Below are 27743 nucleotides of genomic sequence, written 5' to 3'. Positions count from 1 at the left end.
TATATATATATTTTTTCTTTTTTTTTTACATGGAAAGGGGGAAGTGAGTATGTTGTAATGAAGCAGGTAGTGGACCCCCTTTCCTCCTTGTTGATGCATGTCAACACTTGGCAACGCAGCCTATGCCTGTGGTTCCTTTCGAAATGGTCCATATTCCGGGGGGGATCTCCCTGGAGTTAAGTACAACGTTGGTACGTAAGGGAAGTGTGAGGATATATCCCCTTGGGGAAATTCACCCCCAAAAAAAAAAAAAAAAAGATAAGGGCAGCAGTAAAAGGAATTGTTCTGGTGTGATGAAGTGTGGGTTGCACTACCAAGTGGCTATGGTTTCTGTTCGTTCGATGGTTCTCCTGTTCGCCGAGTCGCATGCTATTTCTGCGCATTCTTCTACAATGCACTGTTTTGGGGTTTTTAAAAAAAAAAAAAAAAAAAAAAAAGGCATAACGGGAAGCATCGTGGAGTGCACCCCCCAAACGACATTCCCTTCATTTCCACTTCTAATTAGGCAATAATATCGTTAAAGAGACCATCAGTTTAAATCTCTTGTGCGGCTATTCTGCCAACATTGAATTTATAGGGGAATTTTTTTTTTATCCTTTGGACCATGTCCCCGTTGCAACACAAAGTGCATGCTGAACTGTGGAACCCCCGTGTGTGGAGTCCACTTTTCCACGGTGGGGCATCTGCGTTATATCCCCCTGGTTCATTTGACTGGTAGCCACAAGGTTTCTTCTCTTCGCATACCTTCCTTCTGCACCATCTCTCCGTTGTTTAATCTGTTCACCTGTTTGCCACCCCCACCAAATGGGCGCCCGCACAGGCACGTGCATATGGATCGGTTGGCTCCTCCTGCTGGTCACACAAAATGGCACAGCGAAACGTACAAGGGGTGGACACACACTTCATTTGTTACACGCAAAGGGGAGCCATGTGCGACCAGGAAAAAAAACGAGTAATATGTTTATCCGGTGCAGCGACATGAGCAGCTCGCCATCCCAACGTCGACGTGAGAACGGAGTCAATCAAAGCAGATCTCTCAGACTGAAGGGAAGTAAGAAAGAGCAGTCGATGAGACCGTGCACAGAACAATACGACGTCGGAATTCTCGGGTGTGGAGTTGGGGGACACGCTGCAGCAATTAACGCAATGGAGAGAGGATTAAAGGTTATAATTTTCACAGGAGGTGAAGACAACATCGGAGGGACCTGCGTTAACGTTGGATGCATCCCGAGCAAGTCACTGCTATACGCCACGGGTAAGTACAGAGAATTAAAAAATATGGCCAAGCTGTATACATATGGTATTTACACTAATGCGTTTAGCAAAAGTGGGAAGGAAGATCCGGTTGAAAGAAACCAGTTGCTAGCAAATACGGTTCAAATAGACGTCGGAAAGTTAAAGGAGTACACACAGAACGTTATTGACAAATTGAAGGGAGGAATTGAAAGCGGATTAAAAAAAAAAAAATTTTCAAAAAATTCTGAACATGTGCAGGTAATTTATGAACGTGGTCATATAGTGGAAAAAAATATTATTAAAGGGGAGAAAAGTGGAAAGGAATATCAGGTAAACAATATAATCATCGCGACAGGGTCTACTCCACACATACCAGACAACATCGAAGTGGATGAAAAAACTGTTTTTACTAGTGATCAAGCAGTGAAATTGGAAGGGTTACAGAAATACATGGGAATTATCGGCATGGGAATAATAGGAATTGAATTCACAGATATCTACACAGCTTTGGGGTCAGAAGTTGTCTCCTTCGATTACTCCCCTCAGTTGTTACCACTGCTCGATGCAGACGTGGCCAACTACTTCGAGCGCGTTTTTATTAAGTCCAAGCCGATGCGTGTGCATTTCAATACGTGCATTGAGTATGTGAGGGCGGGAAGGGGAGGCCAGCCAGTCGTCATCGGGCACAGTGAGAGAAGCGACGCGGAGTTATCTACCCCAAGTGACATGAACAATCACATCAGGGAAACGCGCGTGGACAGCTGCCTAGTCGCCACAGGGAGGAAACCGAACACGAATAACATAGGCCTCGAACAGTTGCAAATACAGACGAACAGAGGATACATAACGGTGGATGAACATCTGCGCGTACAGAGACAAGACCAAGACGTGTACGACAATATATTTTGCATAGGTGATGCCAATGGAAAGCAGATGCTGGCACACACGGCATCACACCAAGCACTGAAGGTGGTCGATTGGATAACATCCAAGGGGGAAAAACTACACAACAGGACTGACCACTCGAATAGTTCCCACACCGACTGGGCTAGTAAACCCATCCTCTATAGGAATATCCCCTCGGTGTGTTACACCACCCCTGAATTGGCCTTTGTAGGACTGTCCGAAAAGGAAGCCAAGAAGTTATACCCCCCAGAGAATGTCGGCACAGAGATCTCATTCTACAAGGCGAACTCTAAAGTCCTCTGTGAGAATAACGATATCGGCTTTCCAGAGAACTTGAAAAATAACTCATACAACAAAGGAAAGTACAACAGTGTGGACAATACGAATGGTATGGTAAAAATAATTTACCTAAAGGATAGTAAGGAAATTCTAGGCTTGTTCATTGTGGGTAGTTACGCTTCCATTTTGATTCACGAGGGGGTGTTGGCTTTGAACCTGAAGCTGTCGGTGATTGACTTGGCACACATGGTGCACTCACACCCCACCATTAGTGAGGTCCTCGACACGGCCTTCAAGGCCATCGCACGGGTCCGCACTCACTGAGGCGTTAACCGGATGGATCAGCTGTACTCCAGGAGGTGCCTTGTTGTACACGCGCTGCTCGTTCATGCGTGTGACCCTTTTGCTTACCCTTCCAACGGGTGAGGCGTCTACCTATGTGTGTTTCTCCACTTGACCGTGCATCGTGTGAACCCATTTGGCGTGGCACTAAACATGCATGCAGCATCTGCGAGGAGGCCCCTCTTTGGTCATAACCTGTCATTGGCGGCGTGTCGAAAAGTAGACTCAACGTTAAGGTAAAATGTAGGTTCAAAATGTTGTTTCAAAATGTTGTTTCAAAATGTTGTTTCAAAATGTTGTTTCAAAATGTAGGTTCAAAAGGTAGGTTCAAACGTAAGGCCAAACGGTATGGCTACACATTGCATGGCTTAAAAATGTTAAAATTGTCACTGGACGTAGAGACGACAACCCCTGGGTGGAGGGGGTGGAACTTGGCGTCCGTGATGAACTTCTGGTTTAGATGTTCAAAGAGAAGCTGATCTGGATGCTTCGACAGACCAAACTCCAACGACTCCGTCTCCACAGAGAGGTCCCAAATGGAAATGGAGTTGTCCAAACTTGCAGCCAGAACCACGTAAGTATCACTATGATCCCACGAAACAGCAGAAATGGGTCTCTTATGAAACTTTAATGCACCTACCGAATTGGAGACATTTCTTATGTCCCATATTTTTACAACAGAATCATCCCCTCCTGACGCAAGCAAAAAAGGGACGTGTTCATTCCACGATATGACATTAACGTCTGCTGTGTGTGCATCTGCTATTTGTATGTGTGTAGAATTCTTTCCATCCGTTTTGTGTTGATCCCCTTTTAAGTCGCGTGTATCTACTATTTTTACACTTTTGTCTGAGGAACACATGGCAAATACATGTCCGAACCCGTTTCCTCCTTTGCTCCACTGTATATCTTCGATGCTGTGTTTCTTTTTTCCTTTTCCTTTTCCCTTTCCCCCACTTTTTTCGTTGCTCTGGTCAGTGCCAACCTCCACGCTGCACCGCTCATACGTCCATTTTTCACTATTATCCGGCAACCACAGAAATAGGTTTCCCTCATTATCTCCACTTAACAGTTTGGCTGCATGGACGGGGTTCCAATCTAAACTGAACCCTTCACTGGTGTGCCCGTCAAACACATGCAGTGGTTTCTTCACAACCTCCTCATTGTATGGTCGCTCATCGAGATGTTTTATCTCCTCCGATAATTCATAGATGTATACCTTACTGTCTTCACACCAGGTTGCAATGAGAGAGTTTATTTTTTTGCATGTCTTTATTCTGTTTAATCCTCCGTATGGATGTTTAATCGCTTTGCACACAACCTGTTCCTTCTTGCTCGCTGCAGGGGGGGTGTTCACTCCGTTTGGATTTTTTTTCCCTTTTTGCATATTACCCCCCAACAGGTTGCCTCCCGCAGCGGCGCCATTCTGGTTGGATACTTCCCCACCGGAAGCGTCGACGCCGTTACTAAGGTTATCCTTGTCATTGTCGTCACTATCGTCACTACTGTCTTCGTCGCTGTCGTCGGCGGCACCGTTTAGCTTGTTCAGGTTGTCCCACCTAAGGAGGTAAATTTCATTTTGGTTCCCTTTGGCAGCTTGACTCCCCGCCACGCAGGTTATCTGCAGCGGGTACGTCACGGGGGTGCAGCCCCCCTTCTTCTTAGCATCCCCTACGGAGGGGTGGCCTCCACCAGGTTTGTTCAGAATGAAGTCGAGGGACAGGCAGGGCCAGGGTGTCACCGGGCTGAAGAGCATGTCGTATGCCTCTTCATCCACGTCCAGTTTTTCATCCATTTTGCCAGTGCGGTTTATGGAGGTGGGTCGATGCGGGGGCAAGAGTGAGGGGAAGGGTTTTCCGCTTCGCCTGGCGAGTCAGCTCCCCGGTTGCATTTATCTAACCGAAGAAGAGACGCGAAGCAAAACGCTGTTCCTTCGTTGTTGCCCCCTTAATCTGCTCATAACCTCCTGTCGGGAAAATAAAATCACAAAATGGTTAACTGAGGGAGGCCTTTAAATTAAACAAAAAAAAAACAAAAAAAAAAAAAAAAAAAAAGTTTACCTATATATATATATGTTGCTTGGAGGGTTGTTCCTTAAATTTTTTTTCCTCCGATGGAGATTAGCGAAGAACCACCACGTCGATATTCCCCCGCACTCGCACGAAGGGACGCTCCAACATGCTCATAGGGACATAACCATACCATACACGATAAAAAAGGAAAAAAATTTCTCCCCATTCTTACGTTTTGTTTGGCACATGTTTTTTTTTTTTTTTTTTTTTTTTTTTTTCCCTTCAACTGAGTTGTCGAGTCGGGGTTCTCCAACTGCGCTTCTACCAACAGGGGGCGGGCAAGTTTCCATCTCGGGGTAGTCCACATAAAATAAGGAGAACACCAAACTCCACCACCACAAAGATTGGTTAACAGTTTCGATAGGCAGGGAGGGTTGAGTAAACCTAACCGGGAAGATGCCAAACCATATTCCTCCTTCCTGTTGCCAGAATAACGCTCCAAGTGGATTCACCATTTTGTCGTAACGACCAGTAAAGGCACGTAGAGAACAGTACACAGAACAAAAGAAGGAGAGTGGCCAGAGAGACGCGGGACACAACTTTAACTACCTCCGCTACCCAATGAATCTCCTCATCGGTGTCAGTGCCAGCATCGCCGCAATCAAACTTGGTGAAGTGAAAGAACGTCTGAAGGAAAGGTGCGCCGAGAGCAACCTGCACGTGGAAATAAAATACGTGGCAACCAATCTGGCATATGACAAATTTTTGAAACCGCTGGACTTTGGTGAGAAGGTTCTTTTGGATAGGGACGAGTGGGCATGGGAGAAGAGGGGGGATGATATTTTGCATGTGGAGCTCAGGAAATGGGCCGACCTGTTCGTTATTTGCCCGATGGATGCGAACACACTGGCGTCTGTGTCTTGTGGAGCCTGCCCCAATCTGCTGGTGAGAGTGAACAGTGTGAGGAACGTGTAGCGATATGTGCAGCGGCGTCAGCCACGTAGCCGCTCGCCCCGCTGACTTCTCCGTTTGTTTTACCACCGTTTGATACATCACGCTTTTTATTTATCACCCCGCACCCTCACAGACCTGCATCTGCCGGTGCTGGGACTTCAGGAAGCCCCTGCTGGTCTTCCCCTGCATGAATACGCACATGTACGACCACCCCATAACGCGGGAGCAGCTGAAGCGAATAACCTCCTGGGGCGTGCAGGTCGTGGAGCCCGTAGAGAAGCTCCTTGCGTGTGGGGACTACGGTGAGCATGCCGCCGTTACGGCGTTCGTTCCGTTGCAAAGCATTACTTTGTTACACATTCCTTTGCTACGAATTCATTTGCAACGCGTTCCCTTTTCCCCCTTCAAAGGAATAGGAGCCCTGCCCCCCGTGGAGGACGTCGTTGGAGAGATTATAAAGTACATAGAAAGGCACCACCTCGAGGTGGAGAAAAAAAGAATTCACACTGCGTAGGTGTGATACATGCGCGCCCAGAAGTGGGGACACGAAGCTATCTAATGTGCGTTTCGGGAATGTAGTCACGGAATGAGGGACGATAGAACGTGGCACACTTTAACGAGGTGAAGAAAAGACACACGAACTTCCTCTCCTCACCCATGCATAATTTACACGGCATTGCTAATCCGGGGCGGGGGGTTGGTCCCCCCCTTATGGCTTGCCCAGGCGCAGGTTATTGAGTCGCGCCTCCAAGTCGGAGACGTCAATGTGGTTCACCTGGTTGACGTGTACCTTGGGAAGTTCCCCGGGGGAGGGTATATCCTCCAGCTTCGCATTTAGTTGGATGCCCATGCCTTCCAAAACTTTTGTAACGAGTTCATCTTCCTCGGCAACCATCTCTGAGTCATAGTCGAACGTTTCGAACAAATCGTCAAGCATGTCTTCTTTCAACGACACCTCGTTGTTCTCCTTCTGGTACTCATTAATAGACTTATTCAGGGAACTTAACTTTAAGTATCCATTTACTCTTTTAACTATTCTATTTATCTCTGTGAGACTTCTTCCAAGTTGCTCCGACGACTTCACACTTTGCAACTTTATTTTCATGGAAAACAGATGAGACTTCAGCTTGTTGTACTTTGTGATCGTCTTCTTAATGCTGATGTAGTCCCTTGCAAGTGTCCTAACGATTGGGATGTTTTCATTTTTTTTGGAATTTACCTTAATCTCTTTTTCTATCCTGTTTTGTTCTTTCGTTAGCTTAAATATCTCCCGCTCCAACTCCCTAATGGATCTGTTGAGGTTCCTCTTCTCGTTGCGAAGACATTCCTCCAGGTCTTTGGAGAAATACCCGCCCATGTTTTGCTCCCTCGATGGGCAGTACGGACGGTGCGTCAGTTGAAAAACGGATCAGACGAACAAAACGGTGGTGTGTATATGCGTTGGGGCAACGTTACGGTAAAAGTGTATTTGCAAAACTTCGCTAACCGCACGGGGGCCCCAGTTTTGCCGTGGAGTAAAAATGGGGACCTTTCCGCGTTGGAGGCGTGTACCATTATCGTCCTCATATATATATATATATATATGTTTTTTTTTTTTTTTTTTTTTTTTATGAACGGTCAGGCAAATTAGCAGCAAAAATAGCTATTTTTATTCCCTTTTTACATGAACGTTCATAGAAAAAGCAACGTATGTTGCACATTTTTTTTTTTTTTTTTTTTTTTTTTTTGCACAATTGGTTAGCTCCCACCGTTTGCGTGTGTATTGCGTCACCAGTTATTTCCAACAACCGCATTTTTCTTTCCACCCCCAGACAGTAGAGCGTCGCGCCGGGGTGACGGAGGGTGGATATATCAAACTGCATTAACGCCAAAGTTGGATAAAGCGAGTCGATCGATCGATCGGTCGCTGGGGGAGTTACATTGTGTGTCGTTTTTTCCAACAAGGGGAGAGGGGCAAATCCTTCCCACGAAAAGGTATGCAAATGTGCGTGCATACACATGCGTATTCATATACACTGGGGAACGTTCCTACGTGGGCACTTCACACGGGTGTCGCTCCGTGTAGACATGGCAGATCGGCGAAGCAACGCAGGGAGCGTGCAAAAAAAAAAAAAAGGGAACCATAAATGGGGTGCGGGTTGAGCTATTCTCTCCCCAATAGCAGAATCCAAGAAGGAAGAATCTGCCTCATCCTGTATAGGCATGAATTTCCCACGTTCCACGCTGTGACATCCTTTGGGGAGGAAATAATAACTGCTTTACCATCCGCGTTTTCTCAATGTTATACCTTATCGGATTGGTTCTTCTGTTCACTACTGGGCGAAGCAACTACCCTGTGTGTCTTTTCCCCTTCACCCCGTTTGCTTACATGCCTCGTTCTGTGGTTTTTCTTCCCCCGTGAAGCACTCCCCTTATGACAACTGGCGTGGCCGCTGCTGTCACGGTAGGGGGTGGTGGAGGACGAGGCAGACAACACGGAGGAGCATGCAGACGATTCGGAGGAAGAATCTCCCCTCTTCGATTGACCTGTCCTCCCGTGGTGGTCACCCCCAATTCGGTCCTTCTTTGGATGCTCCCCCTTCTTGTGATGTTTCTCCCTGGGTTCATTCTTCTCGGGATGCAGCTCCCCCTTACATTGCGCCTCATGAAGCATCAGCCTTTTGTGCCTCCTTCTCCTCAGCTCTTCCTGTTCCCTTTTCAACTTTTCCCCTTTTATTTTTTTATTTCTTTTTTTCTCATCCTTCTTTCTCCTTCGGGTCTGTTTGTGCAGGTAGGCGTCGCCTATGAGCTGCTTCTCTTTCCGTCGCTTACGTCTCCTCCTGAAGACAACCCTGCACACCTTCACTAAGACAAACTTGAACCCTTTAATGGCCCGTTTCACGATCCGATGAACAAAGAGACACGCGTCCTGTATCGCCCAAACGAAAAGCATGCGAATCTTCCGCAAGGTGTAGAACCACTTCCTTTTAAGTAGGAGCCCGTTGAGTGGGTGCACGCTTGGGAGGACGAAGATACCCACAAGGATGACACACACGAGGAGAAAAAAAACTTTCACACTTGTTCGACAACCACTGAAGTAATTTGCTACTTTCCCTGTGTACTTTCCTAGGACTCCTTCTCCAGGTGGACCATAGTCTTCTCCTTCGAGGAGTTCAAGTCTTTTTTTATGCATTTGGATGATATCCCAAGGGACGTCATTAAACTGGAGGGGGCTGTCCCAAATGATCCTCTCTGCTGTTTCTTCCTTTTCGCCATTGCTCCCAACGGAAAACGTGAAGTACTGCCCGTTCGCTTCTCGGCTGTCTTCATTACCAACTGTATTACCGTTTGTATTTCCATCCTTATGGTTGTCCCCCCCTGCCGTGCTGCTCGGTGGAGACTCCCCCCGGATGTTCCCCTTCTGCTGCTGCTGCAGTTCGTCTGAGCGTTTCTGACGCTGCACCACCACTCTACACGGGGTGACAAGCAAATCTACGGCAGGTTTAAATTTAATGACCACACTGCTCTCCCCCTTTTTCGCCAATATAACATTCCTCCTAAGTGTAGTCTCATCAGCCATGATCCTCCTCTCACAGGTAATAGAAACCTTCACTTCCTTCTCTACCTCCTCTGCATTCCATATGCTTATATACACCGAGCAGGACGGATCAACTTGGTTGTTAAAGTCGTAGCAGTTGCTTAGCATGTGAACAAGGGAGACTGACTCTCCGAGGACGTCTTCTTCGTGGGTTATCTGTAGACCCTCCCCGTTGTGTGATGTTATTTCCGCAAAGTTGTGTGCTCGTTTTTGCAGGCTCATGTGGTAGTCCTCCTCGAGGTCCGGCGGGGCGGTAGCGAAGTTGGCATCATTTGCATGGTTTGAATTACCTGCAGGATTGTCCCCATGATCGCTCCTTGAACCGTTAATAGTACGCCCCCCCAAGGGGGTCTTCCTCCCCATGAAAAACGAATAGTTATGCCGCAGCCGCTTCTTCACGTCTAGCTTCCCCTCCAAGTAGATAAACTGGGCAAGCTGCCCCTTCAGGCAGTGGTTCCTTCCATACTTACAGAAACCTTTTTTCTCTTCCCACACGTTTGGATAGGCCGTGACTTTTTTGCATTCGGTGCCCTTCTCGTCTACGTGGTCCGCGTTCACGATGAGGCCATTCTCCAAGACCTCCTCATCTACGCCGGTGGGGAGAAGCAACGACCAAGTGGTGTGAACGGCGTGTCGATGAAATTACGAATGCAGGGTCATCCCGCCAAGCACGTCTACCCCATCTGGGATAGTGCTCAAGGGGCACAAATACAAAAAAAAAAAAAAAAACCTGCGAAGGAGTCATCCAACACTACCTACAAACGATACAATAGCGTTAAGAATAAGAGGTCGGAGAGAAAGCCACGTGGTGTCTCAATTCATCATGTCCACCCATTCGTGAAGGATGCACCTTCAGTTTTTCTTTTCTTTTACCCTTCTTTTAAACACGTCCGAATCGAGGAAAAGGTAGTTCCCCTCAATGGAATCTCCCTGTGGTGAGGAGGTTCGGTTGGTTCGTCAGGTTGGGGAAACGTGTGTGACACGTGTCTACCTCTGCTTTGGTTGGTACCCCTGAGGGTCCACCACTTACCCGGTGTGTCCTCTCCGCGAGGAACTTCAGTCTCACATTGAATACCTCTAAAGGGAGGGAAGAAATTGGTGTTCTATTTTGTGGTTACGCAACGAGGGAACATTCCTCCTTCGTCCCACTTTACCACCACGCTGTGGACTCTTTTTCCTGCCTCCTCCGCACCGTCATCTATTTCACTGTTCGAGGGATCCAGCAGGTAGGTTCTTCTCTCCAGTGCCGACTTGTCCTGTGCAGGGAAGAGGGGACATGTAGTTTTTTTCTCTCTCCCTCATTAGGGGAGCTCCCCTCAGTGTGACTTACATTTCTACTCAGGAAAAACTCGTCGGTTAGATCTGCACAGAGAACAAGAAAGGACATATGATGGGGGGGTAATAAAGCGAAAGGTAAGTTGCCTGCCCAGACAAGCATGCGCTACACTTGGTTTACTTACTGAACTCCTGGAAGGTAACTTTAACCATGAAGGAGTTTGAGCTCCTTTGCACGAAAAAGGCGTGGTACTTTCTTTTGCTTTTTTTTAAGCATTTTAGGGTTAGAATGACTGTCTCCTCCCCGTCCGTCACTGAGGGGGTGTAAATAAAGCGGAAAGAGAGTGAGTGAAAAGGAAGAGGAAACTACTAATTGTTACCATTGCTTAGTTGGCGATCCTACCCCTCCTGCGACAAAGGATCTTCTGCCTCTGGTACTTTAGGCGGGAGTAGAGAGGGAAGACGGGGTGCGGACTGCAGTAGCAGCAGAAGCAGATCTCCCGACTGTCCACATTTTCGTAGAGCTTTTTTTTTTCTTCACAAAAATGCTTTAATTTTTTTCCCTTTATTTCCCTCCGTGTGTATGGAACAATTTTCTCGAAGTATTTAATGGGGAAGTCCTTTAGGGGGGGGTGGTTAGAACGATCAGTTAGGTTATCGTATGGCATGACGGTGTTGATGGAAGTGGCATCCCTTTGGTGGACCCCTCTGCCTAATTGCTACAGCGAACTCACGTTAACATATCTGAGGGGGTAAACGACGGATGTCTTGTGAACCTCCTCGACGTAAAGGAAGAAACTTCTGTAGGGAGACCCCACATCCCTTCGAACTACGTATCTTTGCTTCTGTGACGTGGAGGGGGGGAAAACGAGCGGTGCCGTGAAGTGGTGGGTGAAGGGTAACACAGAGGACAGGCATACGACACTCCACAACACCGATCTGTTTTGCACTGCGTTTTGTCTATTCATTTTTTCGTTTTATTTTTTCGTTTTATTTGTTCATTTTTGTTGCCTTTTTTTTTTTTTTTTTTTTTTTTCCTTGCGACATTGTTAAAATGGAGGGAGTAGGTGTTCGGTCTTTCCGGTGGATCCCCATCGTCCGTCGTGCGGGACACGCCCAGGTGAAGAAGAAGGAAAAGGACAACAGCGCGTAGGCCCGCTCTCCCCATGTGAGCGTGTCTTCCGCGAAGGAGGGTAATTTACGGTTGGTGTTGAAGGGGGCAGAGGAAAGGCGGACAGGACAAATTGCACAGAAGAACATTTAATATTTTTCTCCCTCACGGGATGGAGACCTTTTCTCCAAAAAAAAAAAAAAAAAAACAACGGAGATGTCTACCCATACATGTGTACATGTCTGACAGGGAGAAAAAAAGGCACTTCTGTCAACGGCGCGTGGTCCTTTTTTTTTTTTTTTTTTCCGCTTCGTCTGTCTCGTAAATTGCTTTTCTCCCTTCCAATGTGTATCCCTTTAAAAAGGAAGAAAATAAAACAGAAGACCCTCCTCGTACATATAGGGACGTATGACTAGAAACGAGGACACGTAACTTAACACATATGTTTAATTTTCCCTCCGTCTGCATGCACAGTTTATCTTCTTCTCATGGTGAATGCACCTGGAGGAGTCCTCCCAGACACACAACTCATGTGTATGACTGTTCGGTGGGTTAAACCAATTGGGAGGATGGTAATGTGGGGGAAGAAGAGGATGAATTCAAAGCGGTGTTTAATTATGGGAACGTTGTGAGGAGACATGCGTGTATTCTTATCGGTCAAGTCTCCACCGTTTGCATTTGCGTGTTTATAGAAAGTTGATTTATGTTTAGGGGGGAAAAAAGAAAAATGGGGAAGGGTCATAGCTGCATTTATTACGTTGTCATTTCTCCTCCTTCGGTTATTGCTCCCTTTTTACGTTGAGTCATGCAGAGGGGGTAGGAACGGTGGGTTACGGGTCCATCCCCGCGTCTGCCCCAACAGCAGCACCCTTCTACGTGTAAGACTTCTCCTCTGTTTCTCTACACACACGTATGTATCTACTCACAGGAAGGGTGTGTGTGTGTGGGAGTGACTGGTCACTCCTCACCAGTTGTACCGCCGTATGGTCGCTGCAAAACGCACGAATGAACTTAGCCACAAGTGCTATGCAATGCAAACCAGACTACACACCCAAGAATTTGAGAAGCGCCACGGTAATGCTTCCTTCTCGAGTTTATATCTCTCCTTTTTTCCGTTCCCGAAAGTACTAATCAGTTGAAGGGAGTGTCGCCATTGGGGGTTGCCTTTTTTTTTTTTTTTTTTTTTTTGATAAGCTATGCACGGGGGTAGTAGCTCAGTGCAGCGCAAATGGAAAGGTGAAACGGAGTTAACACCAAGCCGGTAACGCCCCACAGGAGCTAAAAAAAAAAGGAAAAAAAAAAAAAAAATGACCAACCTGTAGGATTAGCAGCGCGCTAGATGTAAATGGGTTTCTCTAGCGGAGTTATATCTTTCCCCCCTTTTTTCGTTCTTTTTCCCAGCGTACTTTTTCACCGATCGACTGCTGGTAAGTGTATCGGCTAGTATCACCGCGTGGAAAAGTGGAACCACCAAACAGTTAACGTAGCTGAAAAAGAAAAAAAAACAGGAGGAATATCCCCAAACGCAAGCATCCACAAAAAAGAATTGGAAGTAGCCCAGCACACCCTGCTTTCCACGCGTCCTTCCAGCTTTGAAACGCAAGGGAAATCTGCCTCCCATCCCTGTGTCCTTTACCTGTGCGGTCACCCCCTCCCCTTGAAAGAGATAACCCCCACGGTGGACCATGCAGAGTGGTCTACAGAAGGTGCTACGTGCACGGACGCGTAGGGACACAGCATGGCGTAACGTTTTAGGGGACATTTCCATAGGGGGGAACTTCTCCTCCTGGGAGAAGGGATATGCAAAGGAGGGTGCCCACTTCATAACTCACCCCTCCAGTGGATGCTTCCCCATGGAAAAGAAACACCTAACAAGGTATTGGGCAGAAAGCACGAAGAAGAAAATACACGACTCCAAGATCAATGAATGGAGAGAACAGTTCCCAATTCTAAACGAATACGATGACAAGGACTTGGCTATCTGGAGAGAAGCCTTCAACAAAATGGACAGAGACAACGACAATTACATCTCCCATGCGGATTTGCAAAAAAGTGATTGGAGTCTGGAAAAATATAATTTGTTCCAAAACTACGACATGGATCAGAACAACCTCATTGACTTTGGGGAGTTCATCCAAGCGGTCATCGATATTGATACTCAGTACTTTAAAAATTTCTTCCAGGGGTTTAGCAAAATAGACATCGAGTTGGAGTTCCAGAAATATGCCAGTAAGGGAGACATCCACTTTTGCTAGCGTCGCCATATATCTTTGCTTGCCCTGTCACCCACCTCTAATAATGATCACGGTTTTTTTTTTACCCCCTCCACGCAGTTACCGAAAAGGAAGAGAACAAACAGGTCATCCCCCTGACCAAGCTCATGCAGATGCTCAAAGACAAGGAGTTCACATGCGTCACACACACGGACTCACAGAAGCTATTCGAAGCAATGGATTTTAACAAAGACGGCGCGATCGACTTGGAAGATTTTCTAGCGGTATGCAAAGAGAGAAAAAAAAAAAAAATGCATGTTGCATACCTGGTCCATGTAACAGTTGGCATGCATCCGTAACGACCATTTGGTTTCACCGTCTGGATCACGTCCATAGAAAATGCTTTTTTATTTCTTCCCCTTTAGTGGCTCGGGAAGAACTAGTACCTCCATACTTGGGAAGATAAAACAGGAATAAACACACACATGTGTAGTTATCTTCATACCAGCACATGTGAAGGAACTAATTTTCACAGAATGAAGTCAGTACGAATGGCATAAAAGTAGTAAAATTGGAAGAATTTTTTTTTTTTTACACAAATGTGTCCCATGTATAGAATGACCATTTCCCCATTCGGCATATGCATATGCCTATGCACCTCTAAGTCACCATTTTACTTTTTTTTCTGTCCCAAGTGGAAGTACGTAATTCAAGAAAGCGTTAATTCTAAGCGCATTTCTGCTAGTTCATCCTCTGCAACTGTGTAGACATGAAATTCCCCTGGGCCATTCTTTTTTTTAAGTACAGCAGGAAGGTAGCCCTGCTAGCTAACTTATTTGATTTGCATTCCTCTTAAAAAAAAAAAAAAAAAAAAAAAAAAAAAATTATGACCAGAAAAGGTGGTAAAACGTTTTTTCCTACATCAAAATTAATAGCTACCTGGAAAAAAAGTATTGCCGTTCAGGCAGTTCTGCACTGCTAGCCATTGCGTGCAGGAAAAAAAAATTGCATGTTCCACGTTCTGACAGGGTTACGTGCACACAAAGTTGTAGGAATGTCCCCGCATCCGTTGATATGGTTGCACGCGGGCAGGTAAGCCCATTTGACCCTTCTGCAGGTATTTTTCTTCTTAACACCACTGTTCGATAACTTAAACAGGTGTGCCCCCCAAAATGGCTGCTCCGTGAGTATCTCACCCCCTTCCACTTGCTGGCATAGCATTTATGCACACCCATGGCATTTCCCAACTTTGCGCAGACGTGAATTACTTCCATCTGGAAACTACAGGCTTCCTCCCGTCTGGCAACTCACACATCGTTTGCTGTGCCACCCTTAGTTACTTTATAGAATTTTAAAATGTTGCTAAATGGGAAAAAAATATATGAACAAATGGCGGAAAAAAAAAATATGAACAGCTCATAAAAAAAAAAAAAAAACAACAGCACTTACAAAAGTTGCAGCGGCTTGTTTGCGCTTCAATTTGGTGCAGGATTTTTTTTTTTTTTTTTTTTTTTTTGTTAAGCTGGAAAAAGGAAAAAGCCTGAAAAACGCTTTCATAAATTTGTTTCTGTAGCAACTTTGTTTTCTGCACGTGTTTCCTCGCTATCCTTTTCTGTCCCCCTTTCTGTTGTTTTTTAACTCTTCCACTTGTTGCGTTTTTTTTACGTTCCCACTTGTTGTGCTTTTTTGTCTTTTTTTAAGCCCTCGATTGTTGCCACTTAACTGCGTCTTTCACCCTGTTGCAGCTTCTGTTAATTTCTGTGCAGTGCCTTCCCGTCTGAGTGGCACGCAGAATTGGAAAAACGGGAACAGTCACTCAGCTTTGCCCGAACGGCTAAACTGCACACTTAGTTGTTCCCTTAGCGGATTACCCAACTGTGTTTTCGTTTTATTTTTTTTATTTTTTTTTTTCTTTGTCTTTTTTACCTTTTTTATCTTTTTTGGCTCTTTTTTTAAAACATTTAGCTGACCAGTTAACCTGCCTCACCCACCCACATCTTCCTGTTACGCTATTTTTTTTCTGACCATCCTGTTTGTCTATTTTTAATTTCCACCAGTTGATTGTGCCTCCATCAGGTGAACGTAGCCTTCTCACAACTGTTAATTGTTGGAAGAAGAACGAAAAGGGATCCTTCGGAGGACGCGCCCCTGCTGTTGTAGTCACACTTCCCCCCCTTGTTTTGCTATCTGCGTGCTGTGTATTTGCTCATTTGTTTGTTTGTTTGTTTGTTCATTTTTATTTTTTCCTCTATCTTACTTGCGCCCACTTCATCACAATGAATTGCTTATGTGCCGGCTGTGCTGACAAGGGAGAAGTGAAGTTGGTCCCCGACCACAGAATGGATATAGTAAGTGTTGCCTGGTTGCAGGCACCGCCCGAGCATTGCCAACGCCGTGCACATCGCAAATACCGCACACATTGCCAACACCTAGCACATCGCTAACGTCACACCGTTCACACCGCGCAGAAGGAGAAGCCGTCGATCCCCAAGAAGAAGAACACGCTCGTCAGCCCGAACACCATCCTGGAAATAGAGCCGGACAAAAATTTAAAAAAGCAAATTACCTTCAGACCCAAGGTGGATATCATGTATGACTCTGAGAAGTGCCAAGCCATCCTGGTGTTGGACATTCCAGGGTTTAAAATTGAAGATATCGACGTGGAAATAGGAGAGGGGATGCTCACTGTGTCTGGACCCAGGTCACAGACGGAGCTATTCGAAACGTACGGAGATAACTTGATCCTGCATGCGAAGGAGAGGGAGGTGGGTTACTTCAAAAGGATTTTCAAGCTCCCGCACAACATCCTCGACGACACGGCCCAAGCCGTTTACAAGAATGGTAAGGACAGCTGGACTGAGCAAATAAAAAGCATCTGATTCGCACTGCATAACCCAATATTCTACTTCTTAACCGTACCACTTAACCCCACTTGTTAACCCCGCAGGAATCCTGGAAATAAAAATGGAGTGCAAACAGTTCTCCTACATGCACAAGGTGGAAATACACGATGGTTAGGAGGGAGATGAAAAAAAAAAAAAGTCAACTCGGCTAACACGTCAAAACGGATAAGCGCATAAACCACTTTCCAGACGAAGCACACAGATGAAGACATGGAAAAGTCGAGTTTTTCTTTTTTTTTTTTTTTCATTACATGCACCATTTTTTCTCCTGGTGAAGAGTTCCCACGGTTTTGCTAACGTGTAAGCACAACACGTTGGGGTTGTTATCTCATCGTATGCCCATATACACACCTTATTTGTCCTTTCTGCTTAGCTTTTTTTTTCCGCCCCGCTTAAGCATGGACTTATACAAAAGGTCAAACAGCGCTGGTGCATCGACGCACGAACGAGGGGTCAAACCGAGACCGCCTCTACATCTTCCCCACTTTTTTTTTTTTTTTTTTTTTTTTTCGTAAATATAGACTAAAAGGGAAGGGAAATATGCACACACATCCCTTTCATCCCGTTTGACAATTTTGTTTGACAATTATTCAATGTTTGCTCGAACAGGCATTTAAAAAAGGAAAAAAAAAAAGAGGAAGTACTAACAATTGGGGGGTTGAAGGTTAGTGGTACGAACATGGTAAACATGGTAAACAGGGTGTCAGTTACAAAAAAGTGGACGCGGGTAGATACGCACAGTTAATAAGTGGGAAGTAGCATCCAGTTACGTGGGTTAAGCGGTCCAACCAATGCGGACACCTCTTGGTTCACCCGTTAGTTACTCTTTGAAAAGTGCAGCGCACCATCCTTGAGGGACACGCGGATCGTATCATTCTCGACGAAGGTCTCGTTCAAAATTCGGACGGCAATTTCTGTCTCGATTTCCGACTGGATCACTCTTTTCAACGGTCTGGCGCCAAAGGCAGGGTCATATGCCTTATCAACAATGTAGGAAAAAACGGCGTCATCAATGGATATTTTAAAATTTTTGTCGATAAGTCTATTAGCGACTTTTTCTATTTCAATGTTTGCAATTTGCTTGAGTTCCTTTTTGGACAAACTATCGAAGATAACGTGGTCATCGATACGGTTGTAGAATTCAGGTCGGAAAGTTTCCCGTACGGATTTCATGACCTGTTCTTTTATTTTCTCCTTTTTGTTTGGATCGTTGGCTAGATCAAGGATGCTTTGGCTACCTAGGTTGGACGTAAAAATGATGATTGTGTTTCTAAAATTTGCAAGGTTCCCTTTAGTGTCTGTTAACTTCCCTTCCTCAATCACACGTAATAGCAAATTGTATACATCCGGGTGTGCCTTTTCTATTTCATCGAATAGGATAATGGAGTAGGGTTTCTTCCTCACTGCGTCTGTTAGGAGACCTCCTTGTTCGTAGCCAACATATCCAGGCGCAGCTCCAATCAGTTTACTAATGGAGTGCTTTTCCATGTATTCGGACATATCAAAGTGGATCACTGCATCTGGTGTGTCGAACAGTACATCTGCCAGTACCTTGGATAGTTCTGTCTTTCCAACTCCGGTAGGGCCAAGAAACATCAACGAGGCAATAGGTCTTTTCGGATCATTCATCCCTACTCTAGACCTTTGTACCGCTTTAGAAACAATCCTTACGGCGTCATCCTGCCCGATGATCTGTTTATGTAGTTCATTTTCCAGGTTTAGAATTTTCTCCTTTTCCGACTTTTGCAACTTATTCAATCGTATTCCAGTGGATAGGCTAATAATGTGCATGATATCTTCGCTGGTCACTTCATCTTTCAACATTCTACTCCTTTCTGGAATGTCATTTAAGTAGTTATCTTCTGCCTTTTTCAGCTGCTTCTCTAAATCTGGCAACGTTTCAAATCTCAACTCAGCTGCTCTGTTCAGGTCAAAGTACCTCTCGGCTTTTTCTATTTCTATTTTTACAACGTCTATTCTTTCCTTAATGGCACGGATGTTATCGACGTAACTTTTTTCAGTCGACCATGATTCTAGGATGCTTTTCTGTTCCTTCCTTAGTTGACTCATTATGTGGTCTATCATCTTCAGTCGGTTGATCTCCTTCTCGTTAATTTTTTTTTTCAAAAAATTGGGGCTCTGTGAATAATCAACGGGGGCTTCTTCCCCTTGGGCGGGGCCACCATGTCTACCACTGCTACTGACGCTGGTGCTGCCCCCCCTTGGGCTATCCCCCAGGATGGAAATTTTTTCCATTTCCAGCTGAACGAGCTGCTTTTCAATGTTATCCAGTTGGATTGGCTTGCTGGACAGTTGGATTTTTAAATTCGACGCCGCCTCGTCGATCAGGTCGATGGCCTTATCGGGAAGGAACCTATAGCTGATATATCGATCAGACAGAACAGCTGCTTGGATCAGCGCTGAGTCTAAAATACGGACCCCATGGTGCACCTCATACCTTTCCTTTAGTCCCCTTAAAATGCTAATGGCTTCATCCACACTCGGTTGTTCTACTAAGATTTGCTGGAACCTCCTCTCCAAAGCTTTATCCTTTTCTATAAACTGTCTGTATTCACTCACTGTCGTTGCACCAATGCATCTTAACTCTCCTCTGGCAAGCATGGGCTTCAGTATGTTCCCTGCGTCAAGAGCTCCTTCCGCCACTGCCCCTGCCCCGACGACCGTGTGTATTTCGTCAATAAACATAACGACCTGTCCTTCAGCGTCTTGTACTTCTTTCAATATAGCTTTCAGTCTCTCTTCAAAGTCACCTCTGTACTTCGCTCCAGCGATTAGAGAAGACAAATCTAGGGATACTAATTTGCGCCCCTTCAAAGAATCCGGAACATCTCCTTGAACAATTTTTATGGCTAACCCTTCGACGATTGCAGTTTTGCCAACCCCTGGGTCTCCTAAAAGGATGGGGTTGTTCTTTGTCCGTCTGGAAAGAATTTGAATGGCTCTCCTTATTTCTGTATCTCTTCCAATAACGGGATCTAATTTCCCTGCTCTAGCCAAAGCAGTCAAATCACGACTGTACTTTTCCAACGCTTGGTAAGTCATTTCCGGCGTTTTAGAAGTTACCTTTTTCTTCCCACGAACTCTCTCTGTTGCTTTTTTCACTTTTTCGTAATTCACATTGTATTTCAGCAACCATGGACGAGTGAATTTGGAATCCTCTGCGATGATCCCGAGGAGGAGATGCTCTATCGATATATACTCATCGTGGAATTCCTTTTTCAACCTTTTGCTTGTTCCTAACACTGCTTGTAAGGTTCTTCCTAGTATTTTCTGTTCTCCGAATCCGCTGGGCATTTTGGGCTGCTTCTTTAAGTATTCGTCTATTTCTTGGATGAGTAGCTCTGTGTCGATACCACTCTCCTTTAGGATTCTCTGTGCTAGACCTTCTGGTCCGTCATTCAGCAACGCCAGGAGAAGCATCTCCGCTTCTACATAAGCTGACTCATACTTCTCTCCTATTTTGTTCAATGTGGTTATGGCTTCCCAGGCCTTCTCCGTGTAGTCGTCCGAATTTATCGTGTATTCTTCATCGCTCATGCGGAGGGGGGGGTTCCGCGTAGATGTGCGCCAATATACATTTACACCTGATCGATCAGATAACCGTTCATATGTTTCCCCATTTTCGGACCTTTGTTCCACGGGGTGCCTCCCCAAACTGTAGAACAGCCTGCCATTCGCTGCACCCCGCTTGGAAGTGCCTACCGCCCTGTCCACCTGGAGGTGCTTTTTCTGCACCCCGTCAAGCGGTTGTCTGGTCCGTTGGGAGCCACTTCCCCATGTCCGGTCCTCCCTCTGCAGGGGCCCACCGATGAAGAAGGTGCGCCTCACCCCCAAGGGGGACAACCCCCCCGAAAATGAACTCACCCGTTTGCTATTCTGTTCCTCCCAAATGAAAAGGCTGCTAATGAGGAAAAAGAGCAGGTAGGTGGCCCTTCTCCCCGTTCGGTACATTTTTATCCTGTCGCTTTTTCTACTTCGCTTAGGAAAACGGACCTACATGCGTATGTGGCCCCACTAGCGACCTGTTCTTTTTGGCACACGCGGGTTGCATTCTACACAGTGAAAGGAGCAACAATGGCCACCTCTTCAGTCACGTTTTTTTTTGTTTTCTCCGCATGTGACACAGCGATAAACGACCTTCCGTTCTACTTGCTATCGCTGAGTCGATTTTGCTCTCCTTTACAGTTCATCACAACACACGCAGGGACCTCTATTAGGGTTCTTCCCAAACTGCCTTTTTTTTTTTCTTTTTTTCCTATATGGCACGTAAGTGGTGAGAAGGAAAGATGCGCTGCTACAGAAAAAGTCAACTTCCTCCTTTTTGAAAAGAAAAGAATGGGATGCTCCTTTTTTTTTTTTTCTCCTCGTTCGATGTACAGTCGACGGGTGCCCAACATGTGGAGGCGACCGTGGGGGAAAAAGGCAGAAGCGCGCCGCGAGAAAAAAAAAAAAAAAAAAAAAAAAAAAAAAAAAAGGCAATTTGGCAACTCGTGCAGAGTTACAAGCCAGAAGGAGAGCAGCTAAACAAATTCATCCACTCCGTAGCAACATTTTTTTTTTTTTTTCCCGTGTGTATTCCTCGTTGCTATAGTGTGGAACTTCCCCAGGTTCTCCTACGCAGAGTAGGAGCTTATCTGCTTTCGCCCCTAGCGGATGCTTCCTCTCATATGCGTGCAAATTCACATGTTTGTTTCACCTGCAGTGCCAACCCGAGAGCATGCATAAAGAAAAAGTAAGCTGGCCGCCATACCTCTGTGCCAACTCTACAACGGCACGTCATTCCACCCCCGTCTGATGTCCCCCCCTTTTTTCTTTCCTTTCAGCCCCAGGGAAGAGACAAAATGGCAATAAAGAGTATTTGCTACCTGGGGGAGGAAGACGAGATTTTATTTTTCCACTCAACGGAGAAGAGCGACGAGCTGAGTTCTCGTTTCTCCGTTTTTGCTGCCTTGGATAATTTAAAGAAACTCAGTAGGACGAAATAAGTTGCAGCCCGTCCAAGTGGAGCTACTTCTGCTCGAGTGAATAGGTGTGTGTACTCTACTCAAACCACGTGCACCCTTTTTCCTTCCCACCCCCTACGCAGCCGAGTCGAGCGAAAAGAAGACCGACCCCTACGTCGGATACATAGGAGTCAACCTCTCCCTCTTCAGCGCATACAAAAACTACGCGTATGTCGTTAAGGCAATTAACCTGAAAATAATCCTCACCATAGACGACGGAAAAAATAAATACACAGATGATATTCTGAAGTCGGTGAGTGCCACCACGGACATTCACGTGTGCTTCCATCGTACACATGTGACGCACACACACCTGCAGCCACATACACATGCGATGCACACACACACCCCTTCGCAGATTTTTATAAAGCTACACAGAATCTACGTGGACGCAGTTTGCAACCCTTTCTACACAGACCTCTTGGAGAGCAACTCCTTTGAAAAAAAAATTAGTAATTCATTCGTTTTAAACAAAAAAAAAGAAAAAAGTGAAGTCCCCATTTGTGGATAGTTCACCCTGCGACGATGGTACGAGGGGCCTTTCCCCACGTGGTATACACATTGCATTTTTTTTTTTTTTTTTTTTTTTTTTCCAGAGAAATTGATAGAGACGTCCTAAGTTGGGACCCTTTGATGGAGGCTCACTTGTCGGGCGGGTAGATCTCAGCCTGCGTCGTCTATATGTCTTGCTGCCTTCGTGTAGCGTTTCACCGATTTGCTCTGCTGTGCGAAGCCTTTTTTTTTAAATTCGTGGTGTTTTTTTTTTCCATTTTTTTTCCAACCGCCCGAGAGCACACACTTCGCTCAGTCAGTTGCGTCAATCACGCCGCCTTCCGACCTGAAAATCGCAAAAAAAAAAAAAAGAAGCAATAAAATAAAGCAGATAGGGGGGGTAAGAAAGTGCTCATCTAAGTACTCCACGGAAGGAGGTAGACAAGCAGATGCTCACTAGTCGCGCGCGGGTTTTACTTCGCTGCTTTTTTTTTTTTTTTTTTTTTTTTTTTTTTTCCGTTTGGTTTCCCCCTTACAGCTGGAAGATGCAGTCCACTTCGGGAAGGTTGGGGGCGTCGTAAACTTTGCACACGCGCTGATCTCCTTTGCCCTTTCTGAGCGACAGCCTGGTTGTGGACGCGTGGCCGATGACGTGCCCACCGACTGGCCCAGGGGGGGAAGAAGTGGTGAAGCGAAAGGGACAATAAAAGGGGAAGGATATGAGAGCTGCCATGATATGCATGCAGCAAGATGAGCGACCATAGCGGGGTCCGCCGTCCTGGCGTAGTCCGTCGTGCAAACCTGGTTTCATCGGGTTGGCCACGAAAGTCATGGTAGCCCCTGGGTCGGACATCACTTGATTCGTTATTAAAACGGCAATGTTAAATTGCTCTCCCAGTTTGCTCAGTACGGAGAGGGTTTTGTTCAGCTTCTGTTGTCGTTCGGAGAGTTCACCTGGGGGTGGGTGGGTAGGAGGGGGATACATCGTGCAGATGATCGTGTGAGGGGGATAATCAAATGCGTACTATCCAGCTGCCCAGCTCTGCTCCCCAGCGAAGTTACCTCTTCCACTGAAGTCCACTCGGAAGAGGGAAATGATGGAGTCCACCACGAGTAGTGCGAAGGGCTCTTCACACATCTTCAGTGTTAGCGCGCCAGTAGGAGGATGCAAAAAAAAAAAAAAAAAAAAAAAAAAAAATATAAAACAAAAAAGCTAGTCAGAGTACACCATTGCAATGGGGACATCCACCAAAGTTGCCCCAAATGAACCTCTCCCAGAGTTGCGCTTCCCTATTTGTTCTCCCCCCTTCAGTGATCAACCATTCATGAGACATTACCTTTGCCGCTGACACCGCGAGCAGCTGATACAAGTGCTCGTGTGTAAATGCCCTTGCATATAAAATGTTGTCCAGAACGTCTTCTCCATCAATTCCATACCGTTCGGCTATTTTGCATATTTTTTCTGGCCTGAAGGTACCTTCGGTGTCGATGTAGCATACCTGTGGAGATGGAGCAAAGGCAAGACGAACATGCAACGGGAGGGTGAACGTACAACAGGAGGATGATAGTACAAACGCAGGATTAGCGTGCGCCCATTGGCCTACCTTGCCGTTGCCGCCACCAGCGCTCCTGGGCAACTGAGCCGAGACCGCCAGCGTGTGACATATCTGCGTTTTCCCACAGCGGTTTTCTCCAAACAGTTCTGTGATAGCCATGCTTTCTATTCCTCCTCCCAAAGTTTTGTCCAGGTTGGAACTCCCCGTTGTAATTTTCAAAACTTTACTTCTTTTATGGACCAACTGATGAGCTGTTATGAAACTGGAACAGTTCTCTATCTTGGATGCCACCTCCAAAATTTTCTCCACCTTTGCTTCCGAAAGCCCCTTGACATTGCACAGCTCTTTTTTCGTTGCCTGGATCAGGGAAAGTATCGTGCAGTAGCCGCTGCCTTTCAATTTGTTTATGTCTGCCGCGTTTATGCCCAGGTCTTGCAGCTTTTCCTACGAAAGGGGAAGTAAAATGGGGAAAACGAAGCTGGAAAAAATGCTTAACACCACGTTGGTACAGCACATAAGCCACATTTTCCTCCTTACGATTTCCTGAAAATTATGGCCTTTTGTGACTTCCTCTTCCACTGCGATCGTCGCGGCAACCTTGCTGGTTGACTTGCTCGACGGTAAGGTAGCCATTTTTTAACAAAGAAAAAAAAAAAAAAACAGCCAAAATGGGAAAAAGTTATGAACAGGCAAGGTGAAAAATACGCTTATGTGGGGACACTTCTTGAAAAGGAATCTTTGGGAGAGGTGCTGTTTTTTCTTTTGAAAGAACAGAAATGGAATCACTCTCCGTCGGCTAAGTGTAGGCGGATAGCCGAGAGGGGAAATACATCTATATCAACAGGTGAAGGGGAACACAAATCGGTCTAGTGGAAGACAAACCCGATTGGGAATACAAACACATAGGCCCTCCCACACACAAGACAAAACAATACCGCAGAGTTAGACAGGAAGTAAAAACAAGCTAAGGCGTTAATCACCGTTTCGTCTACTTTGCAAAAAATTCTGCGAGTCAATCGCCGCTGAGATGCTTTAATGTTTCGCTCCTGTGGGGGATACGTCCATGTACTACTAAGACGCAACAACAAAAAATGCATGCCCGTTGTTTAGAAGGAAAAGACAATTATATTTACAAACCCTTTGCCTCGTCGCGCTCTTTACAGTTTTGGTAATTTGCGCAATTTATGTCTGCTTTGTTTTGTTTGCTTGATCTTCTTTCCCTCGAGGAGTAGTGGTGTACGTTCACTGATCCCTCGCCACAAAAAAAAAAAAAAAAAAAAAAAAAAACAGGCAAATAACGAAAGGTGTAGAATTGTACATTTTTATTTTTTTTTTCATCTTTTCTGCGACCTCACAATGTGTAGATAAGCCGTTTTGCGCCCGCTGGTGAGGGATACGTACGTGGGGGGATCTTCCCTAAATGGTTTGATCTGTTTTTTCATTCTTTTTTTTAACACACGCTTAGCACTTCAAGGGGGAGATGACAGGTTGAGCCATTTTTTTCTTTTGCAGACACCTCACGAGTAGACTTAAACAGCGTAAGCTGTCGTAAAAGGGAAACAGCACTCGGTGACACATTTGTCAAAACGAGTATGCAACGATGGAAATCCTTGCCAAATGATGACACCCCTTCTATGGTCTGTTCCTTTTCGACACACCATAAGACCACCTTTTGTGTAAATGTCACATATTTTACTAGAAAAAAAAAGACGTCAAAATTGACCTTGCCTGGTCAGGTAAAAAGTTTCCTAACAGAGGCAAATAAAGCGGAAAAAAAAAAAAAAAAAAATGGCTAGCTAAATCGGCAAAAAATCTCCAAACAGGAGAATAACCAATTATATAAAAAAAAAGTAATCATAAAGCGGTTGTACCTCCTGCGATGCGATGAGATGCAATTATCCGAAGGGGTCACTTCAAACGATGTTGGATCTACAAACACAAGTGTAGTCGTGTGCATCACTCCTTGCCTTCCGCATGCGCGTCTTATGGTTCCCCCAAGTTACACTCTCCTTTTTGGTCTTCCGTGGAGGGAATGGCCGGTCGATACATTCCGACAAATGCACATTACAAAGGGGAATAGTGAACCGTAAAAGAAGGAGAAATGGATGATGATCACTCCGTTATATACATGCACCGCGCGGCAAAAGAGTGGTAAAAAAAAAGGAAAAAAAAAAAAAAAAGATAACCCCAAGTAAAGAATACCATCACGCGGGTCACACCTACGGAAGTAAAATAAAAATGAGAAGTGCTACTCGCGTCAGGATTAATACAGTGTAGAAGCCCAGACGACACGCACGCACACACAAACATACACATACACACTGATATACACACTCACCTTGTCGTGGTTCACCCCCTCGGAGTTCAGTTACCTCCAAATGGAGCAGAAGGGACCGAAAGTGTTCATCCTGAACGGCGCGGCGGGGTCGGGCAAAGATACCCAATGCAGGCTCATCGCACAGAAGTACAACTTTGCAATAATAACAATCAGCGAGTTGCTAAAGGAGTATGTTTCGGAGAATGAAGAGACAGGAGGGGGCACAAGTCCAAGTCAAGAAGATGAATGCACCGAAGGAGTGGAAAAAAAAAACGAAGACATAGAGAGAATAAAAAAATGCATGAAGGATGGGTCATTAGTGCCGGACGACACTGTCATAAAAGTATTTGTGCACCGTTTAGAAAAATACATAAATGGAGAGGAACCATGTGCAGGCATCGTACTTAATGGTTTCCCAAGGACATACGAACAGGCACTGCTGTTTGCAAAAAATGGCATCGAAGTTACAAGCTTTATCAACATACAGGTGAAGAAGGACAAGTTACTTAGCCGAATAAGTAACAGAATGGTCGACCCAGTTACCAACATAAATTATAACGCCAAGGGGGTGGAAGTTATGTTAAAAAAAAAGCAAGGGACACACTTAACTCCAGAAGAGGAACTGGTATTATCCTCTCAGGGGGATGCATTTAAAAATATAAGTGATGAAGTCATTACTAGGATAACCAAAAGAGCAGATGACAACGAGGCTACCTTTTTAAAGAGGTTTCATTTGTATGAACAGAATGAGGAGAAAATAATTTCCCTCTTCCCAACAGTCTATCGGAGTGTAGACGGGAATGGCTCCATCGAAGAGACCTTCGTGCAGATATGCGCCATTTTAGACGGGGGGCACAAATACACACGGCTCACCTGAACAGTGGACTAGGGTCTCCTTCGTGGAGGAAGCCTTCACAGTGGGCCCATTCTACGTAGTCGACGTGGGCATTGCGGATGTTTGAGTAACCGCCTGCATGGTCACGTGGAATGACCCGTTTATTATTTTTTTTTTTTCCATTCGGGGGGTTTACCCCAATTCGACACCTGTAGCAACTCAAACCGATGGACAAAGCAATCCCATGAGGCACCCACTGCAGGGGTGAAATTTTGTGTCCTATGCGTTTGTGCACGCGGGAAAGCAAAAAAAAGAAAGGGGAAGTGACAACGACCTACACCTTGAAGCACGTTCTCGTTCAACCTACACATGGGGTAAACACATAAATATAAATGCAAAAAAAAAAAAAAAAAAAATTGCCTCCCTATGATTGACGCATGTTTAACTCCCCATCGGGGAACACCTTTTGCTAACCACTCCGGTGGAAGGAAAATCCCATCCCCGAGCTTCCTTCATTTTGTTTAGAATCGTACACGCTGCAATAATTGGAGTGAGGAATGTGGGGCGCATCTCAGCGGTGGATAAGGTGTAAGTCGCCCCGTCGTAGGAAAGTCAACAGAAAGAATTTCCCGCTTCGCATCCCCTCGATTACCTGCCCACCTTAGGTATGACACACATCAGGGTCGTTCATAAGCATATAGAGGTGCACAC

General features: G+C 45.6%; 11 protein-coding genes across 11 annotated transcripts; 6 read left to right on the top strand and 5 right to left on the bottom strand.

Moving 5' to 3' along the window:
• Positions 1-957: 957 nt before the first annotated feature.
• PCOAH_00011500 (Dihydrolipoamide dehydrogenase) lies at positions 958-2745 on the top strand (the record flags this gene model as incomplete). The annotated part of the gene is made up of 1 exon (XM_020057959.1): positions 958-2745. One exon carries the CDS (start codon positions 958-960, stop codon positions 2743-2745), a length of 1788 nt encoding a protein of 595 aa, XP_019913581.1.
• A 370-nt stretch (positions 2746-3115) lies between these two features.
• PCOAH_00011490 (Uncharacterized protein) lies at positions 3116-4558 on the bottom strand (the record flags this gene model as incomplete). The annotated part of the gene is made up of 1 exon (XM_020057958.1): positions 3116-4558. One exon carries the CDS (start codon positions 4556-4558, stop codon positions 3116-3118), a length of 1443 nt encoding a protein of 480 aa, XP_019913463.1.
• Positions 4559-5396: 838 nt separating this feature from the next.
• PCOAH_00011480 (Phosphopantothenoylcysteine decarboxylase) lies at positions 5397-6243 on the top strand (the record flags this gene model as incomplete). The annotated part of the gene is made up of 3 exons (XM_020057957.1): positions 5397-5720; positions 5863-6031; positions 6140-6243. The coding sequence occupies 3 exons, from the start codon at positions 5397-5399 to the stop codon at positions 6241-6243; spliced, it is 597 nt and encodes a 198-aa protein (XP_019913352.1).
• A 195-nt stretch (positions 6244-6438) lies between these two features.
• Positions 6439-7086, bottom strand: PCOAH_00011470 (SNF7 family protein; the record flags this gene model as incomplete). Its single annotated transcript, XM_020057956.1, has 1 exon — positions 6439-7086. The coding sequence occupies one exon, from the start codon at positions 7084-7086 to the stop codon at positions 6439-6441; it is 648 nt and encodes a 215-aa protein (XP_019913475.1).
• Positions 7087-8010: 924 nt separating this feature from the next.
• On the bottom strand, positions 8011-11749 carry PCOAH_00011460 (Uncharacterized protein; the record flags this gene model as incomplete). The annotated part of the gene is given in 10 exon segments (XM_020057955.1): positions 8011-9893; positions 10037-10061; positions 10180-10236; positions 10337-10383; positions 10499-10562; positions 10637-10668; positions 10767-10895; positions 10985-11300; positions 11316-11426; positions 11627-11749. The coding sequence occupies 10 exon segments, from the start codon at positions 11747-11749 to the stop codon at positions 8011-8013; spliced, it is 2787 nt and encodes a 928-aa protein (XP_019913435.1).
• A 1628-nt stretch (positions 11750-13377) lies between these two features.
• PCOAH_00011450 (Uncharacterized protein) lies at positions 13378-14348 on the top strand (the record flags this gene model as incomplete). The annotated part of the gene is made up of 3 exons (XM_020057954.1): positions 13378-13921; positions 14026-14189; positions 14331-14348. 3 exons carry the CDS (start codon positions 13378-13380, stop codon positions 14346-14348), a joined length of 726 nt encoding a protein of 241 aa, XP_019913544.1.
• A 1833-nt stretch (positions 14349-16181) lies between these two features.
• On the top strand, positions 16182-16923 carry PCOAH_00011440 (Uncharacterized protein; the record flags this gene model as incomplete). The annotated part of the gene is made up of 3 exons (XM_020057953.1): positions 16182-16253; positions 16374-16746; positions 16853-16923. 3 exons carry the CDS (start codon positions 16182-16184, stop codon positions 16921-16923), a joined length of 516 nt encoding a protein of 171 aa, XP_019913507.1.
• Positions 16924-17624: 701 nt separating this feature from the next.
• Positions 17625-20780, bottom strand: PCOAH_00011430 (ATP-dependent Clp protease subunit; the record flags this gene model as incomplete). The annotated part of the gene is made up of 1 exon (XM_020057952.1): positions 17625-20780. One exon carries the CDS (start codon positions 20778-20780, stop codon positions 17625-17627), a length of 3156 nt encoding a protein of 1051 aa, XP_019913625.1.
• Positions 20781-21650: 870 nt separating this feature from the next.
• On the top strand, positions 21651-22451 carry PCOAH_00011420 (Uncharacterized protein; the record flags this gene model as incomplete). The annotated part of the gene is made up of 4 exons (XM_020057951.1): positions 21651-21800; positions 21916-22085; positions 22191-22284; positions 22429-22451. 4 exons carry the CDS (start codon positions 21671-21673, stop codon positions 22449-22451), a joined length of 417 nt encoding a protein of 138 aa, XP_019913589.1.
• A 185-nt stretch (positions 22452-22636) lies between these two features.
• On the bottom strand, positions 22637-24513 carry PCOAH_00011410 (Meiotic recombination protein DMC1-like protein; the record flags this gene model as incomplete). The annotated part of the gene is made up of 7 exons (XM_020057950.1): positions 22637-22670; positions 22861-22987; positions 23126-23278; positions 23387-23462; positions 23662-23823; positions 23929-24324; positions 24418-24513. The coding sequence occupies 7 exons, from the start codon at positions 24511-24513 to the stop codon at positions 22637-22639; spliced, it is 1044 nt and encodes a 347-aa protein (XP_019913406.1).
• Positions 24514-26258: 1745 nt separating this feature from the next.
• PCOAH_00011400 (Uncharacterized protein) lies at positions 26259-27074 on the top strand (the record flags this gene model as incomplete). The annotated part of the gene is made up of 1 exon (XM_020057949.1): positions 26259-27074. One exon carries the CDS (start codon positions 26259-26261, stop codon positions 27072-27074), a length of 816 nt encoding a protein of 271 aa, XP_019913369.1.
• Between the last annotated feature and the right edge of the window lie 669 nt (positions 27075-27743).

Source organism: Plasmodium coatneyi, chromosome 5 (genome assembly GCF_001680005.1).
Source record: "Plasmodium coatneyi strain Hackeri chromosome 5, complete sequence".
Classification (NCBI taxonomy): domain Eukaryota; phylum Apicomplexa; class Aconoidasida; order Haemosporida; family Plasmodiidae; genus Plasmodium; species Plasmodium coatneyi.
This window is presented reverse-complemented; position numbering and strand designations above follow the sequence as displayed.